General features: G+C 38.7%; 1 protein-coding gene across 2 annotated transcripts in view; it reads left to right on the top strand.

The window, feature by feature from the left end:
* Positions 1-1,120: 1,120 nt before the first annotated feature.
* zbtb34 (zinc finger and BTB domain containing 34) overlaps positions 1,121-3,715 on the top strand; it is a 14,493-nt gene continuing 11,898 nt past the window's right edge. Inside the window, exon 1 of one of the 2 annotated variants that reach the window (XM_004544158.4) lies at positions 1,121-1,487. Coding sequence is in view for 1 of the 2 variants with exons in the window: in XM_004544157.4 (XP_004544214.2) it covers positions 1,470-1,487 (18 nt within the window). In the remaining variant the exon portion in view is untranslated. The remainder of the gene's footprint in view (positions 1,488-3,715) is intronic. The other variant, XM_004544157.4, reaches the window with a different exon arrangement.

Raw genomic sequence — 3,715 nt, 5'->3', positions numbered from 1 at the left:
GAATGGGTTATGAAAGATAAAATGAAATGAGCAAAGCTTTTATGCAAAAATTAATATATATATATATATATATATATATATATATATATATATATATATATATATATATATATATATATATATATATATATATATACTTGCGGGGCTTCTTTGAATACCGTTAAGTGCACATAAAACAGATTACAGCAGGGAAGAAATCAGTATTTCAGTGAGAGCCAAATTAAAATAGTGTTTACCTAAACTCCTCCTACACTGATATTCTTTTATACTATGTCATTATTGGTCGATTTATTAAATTAATTGTAGAATTACGACTAACAATGTTTATTTCTACTATGTGAGCCAACACTGGGCTTTATGAAACAGAACATTTCCTCATTCTGCTGAGTTCCAGTGTTTTCCTCACTCGTCCATGGGCATTCACCACATGGTTCAAAGCCAGAGAAACACATTTACATTTTTGCACATCACTTACATTCAGTTTAGCAATTTACTATTATTATTATTATTAACAATAATGTCATTGTTTAAATTGGATGATTCCCTTGCTATCCCGATGTACGTTTTGAAAGCTGCGCGTCACTGTGAGAGGTCGAGATTGTGTTTCATCAATTTAGTCTCTGGCGCCCCTTTGTGGTAGAAGGGAATTAATGGTTTTTAATGTATAATGCCAGATGATCGTAGATTTACCAGAAGTATTAACAAAGCACGTTGGAAAAATATAATAAAGTAAGAATATATATACATATATTATCAACTCTTATGAACGCAGAGTTGACTAAAGCTGTCGAAGCAGTTTGATCAAACGAGTCAGAGTTTAAGACACTTGGTAATAATGCAGATGTTTTGGTAATAATCTTATGCTTCTAAACTAAACAATAAAATGTGTGTGTGTGTGTGTGTGTGTGTGTGTGTGTGTGTGTGTGTGTGTGTGTGTGTGTGTGTGTGTGTGTGCATCTTGGGGGCGGAGGGGGGAGGTGGGGGTCTCTACACAGCTGGAAAGTGCCGGTATAACTTGATTCCAATAAAGCAAACGATAGTTTTACCAAATTTACAAGATTATAGAGATAAAAAATACAGATTTATAGAGCTTAGCAAAAGTGAAAGCACGCGAATCTGACGTACACTGCCGCGTTATGGGCGTAGACGTATAAGAGAATGTATAGCCACGTTATCTGTAGAAAACAATCAGAGCGCGACTGTGGGTTACTTTACATTTATTTTTCCGCCTGTGCGCGTCCTCCATCACGTTCTATACTGGGAACACGATGTTACAGTATGCAACGCTGACATGAAGCAAGGGAGGGGCTGCTGCAAACCACGCTGATAGAATGAATGTAAAGAGCCTAAAGAACACTTCCTGTTGATGCAAAAATTGCAGCAGCAACTGTCTGACACATCTGGACTAGAGAGGGGGGGAGGCCTGGCTGTAGCGTTAGCGAACCACTGAAGGGAATGGACAACGTTTAATGCTAATCTGCAAGACGGTGAGTTTGGTGGACTTAAGATCTGGCATGGACTGGTGACCATAAATACGCTTGTAAAGTCGGCTCTTCTGTGCTCTCGCAGTGTGAATAATGAGGAGTTATTACCCGCGACCGCTAGCAACTAATTGCTAGTTAACGTTAGCTCCTAGCTAGCACTGGTCGCTACTGAGCGGTTGCTCCTAAAGCTAGTTCTGTTAGCATAAGCTAACTAGCATGATACCGCTTTCATATGACAGCCTACATAGTTTGTGCCCGTGTTCGACGTTGTTGCCTAGTTAAATCGTGTGAGGGTGTCAAGCTTTTTTAAAGCCACAGAAAACGTGTTCAGCTCGTTAGCTTACACAGGAATAAAGTCTCTTTGAAAGTTATGTATTTTTTTCTGGAATAAAGCTCGATTCTAGGGTAGCTAATGTGGCTAGTTAGCCGCTGCTTGAGCGGTGCTTGATACTTTTGGATGTCTCGGCCCGGTGAACTGAAGCAAATTTGTAACCCACCTTAATCTAACTAGAAGATACCGCAGAAGTGAGAAGCAGGGGAGATGTAAACAGAAAGCCGGTGGCTGTAAATTGTCAAGCTAGCGCTAACATTAGCTGCTCCGCAGAGTAGACCCCCCCCCCCCCCAAAATCAGTAACTATCAACGAAGCGTTTGCATTAAAGTTTGAGACACCCTGCATTGGCTCCGCAATGGAAAGACATGCATGTGCGGTTAGATAGGCGCTGCATGCTAATATTCTCCCATGCACAAACCAGGGTGACACAGGTAAAGGGAGCTCATAATAAGTTAACGCACCAAATTAGCTGTAACGGTACGATTTATTTTTAACCCTATTGTTCGTTCCCAGGGTGGCATCGGTCCCCCATTTATTTTACATATCAGATAGTAGCCTGCATCTAATTTCGTTTTCATAAGGCAGGTTTTAAACATAAAGACTAAAGAACATATCAATGTAGCAGGGCTCTTTGGAAAAGTCGGTGCCTACTAACTCATAGTGATGTTACAACTGTGAAGGGCAAAGTGCAGAGACATCATGGCGAGCTGTCAGACACATTATAAGGAATACCTGGGTTCATTGTCACCAAGCACTTGTGCTTATTGCTGTTGTCTTATATTTTCCATTTAAATGTGTTGATAATTTACAAAGAAACCACCAACTTGTGTTATTCGTTAATAACTATATCGGAAAACAGTAGTAATATCATATATATTACGAGTCATGTTAGATCAGAGTGGGACTAATACAGTTAAGAGTTGGCAATATGGTTTAAACCCGCCCAACTGTCCGCTTTTGTTTTTTGTTTTTTTTGCTTTGCTTTCTGTTTTGGAGAAGCAGCAATATTGCGTTATGAAACACAAGACAGTTAGCAGGAGAGTTAGCTGTGTACATTGTTATATGCTAAAACAGCTCTGTGTTGTAACCTGGTCATTTAGAAGATTATTGGGGCAATATAGTGACTGCCTGTAGTAATTTTGTCTGTTTCAGTTACATTACAGTGCCATGCAAATTTCAAAATAATAATAATTTCTCCACTGTGTTTTTGTCATGATTTGTGATGTTTATCTCTCAATTCTTTATATAAATGTTACTGTGTTGATGTTCTTTTATATTATAACCTAAACTCTAATATTTTCTCATGCATTTCCTTAAATTGTCTTATTAAATTGTACAGTATTTATAACAAAGTAAAATGTAGACATTCGATAACTGCTTTGCTACCATCAGTAGTTGTAACAGTGTAAGATTTGCTCCAGGTATAAATACAGTGTAGTGAAGTGATGGCTCAGCTAATTGCTGCTGGTCATTAAAAGTGCTGTTCATATGATGTAGAAAATTTGTCAGGGAATGCGTGACAACTGATCCAGAAAAGGAAAAGTCATAAAGTATTGTTGTTTGTGTGAACTGGGTTGCCCTTTAACTAAACCTGGCACAAACAGTTTGTGCAAATTTTACTGGACAAGGTTGTGTGTGGATCAATAATTGTTGTAACACTGCAATAGCGATAAAGATTATACTGCTTGAAACCCTGTTTATTCCCCCCTAAATGATGACGCCTTTGTAAGGAAAATGCATTTGTGGGTTGAGCTGCTGAGTCAAGGATGTTGGTTGCACCCATGAAAAACTTGACAGAGTGGTTTTTATCATAGACTACCTCCAGAATTTGGGAATGGAGAGGGTTGAATGGGCTTCCTGCAGTCCTGACCCGAATCCCGTTAAACAATTGTGTGATA

The sequence above is a fragment of the Maylandia zebra genome, linkage group LG12, assembly GCF_041146795.1.
Source record: "Maylandia zebra isolate NMK-2024a linkage group LG12, Mzebra_GT3a, whole genome shotgun sequence".
Taxonomy (NCBI): Eukaryota; Metazoa; Chordata; class Actinopteri; order Cichliformes; family Cichlidae; genus Maylandia; species Maylandia zebra.
This window is presented reverse-complemented; position numbering and strand designations above follow the sequence as displayed.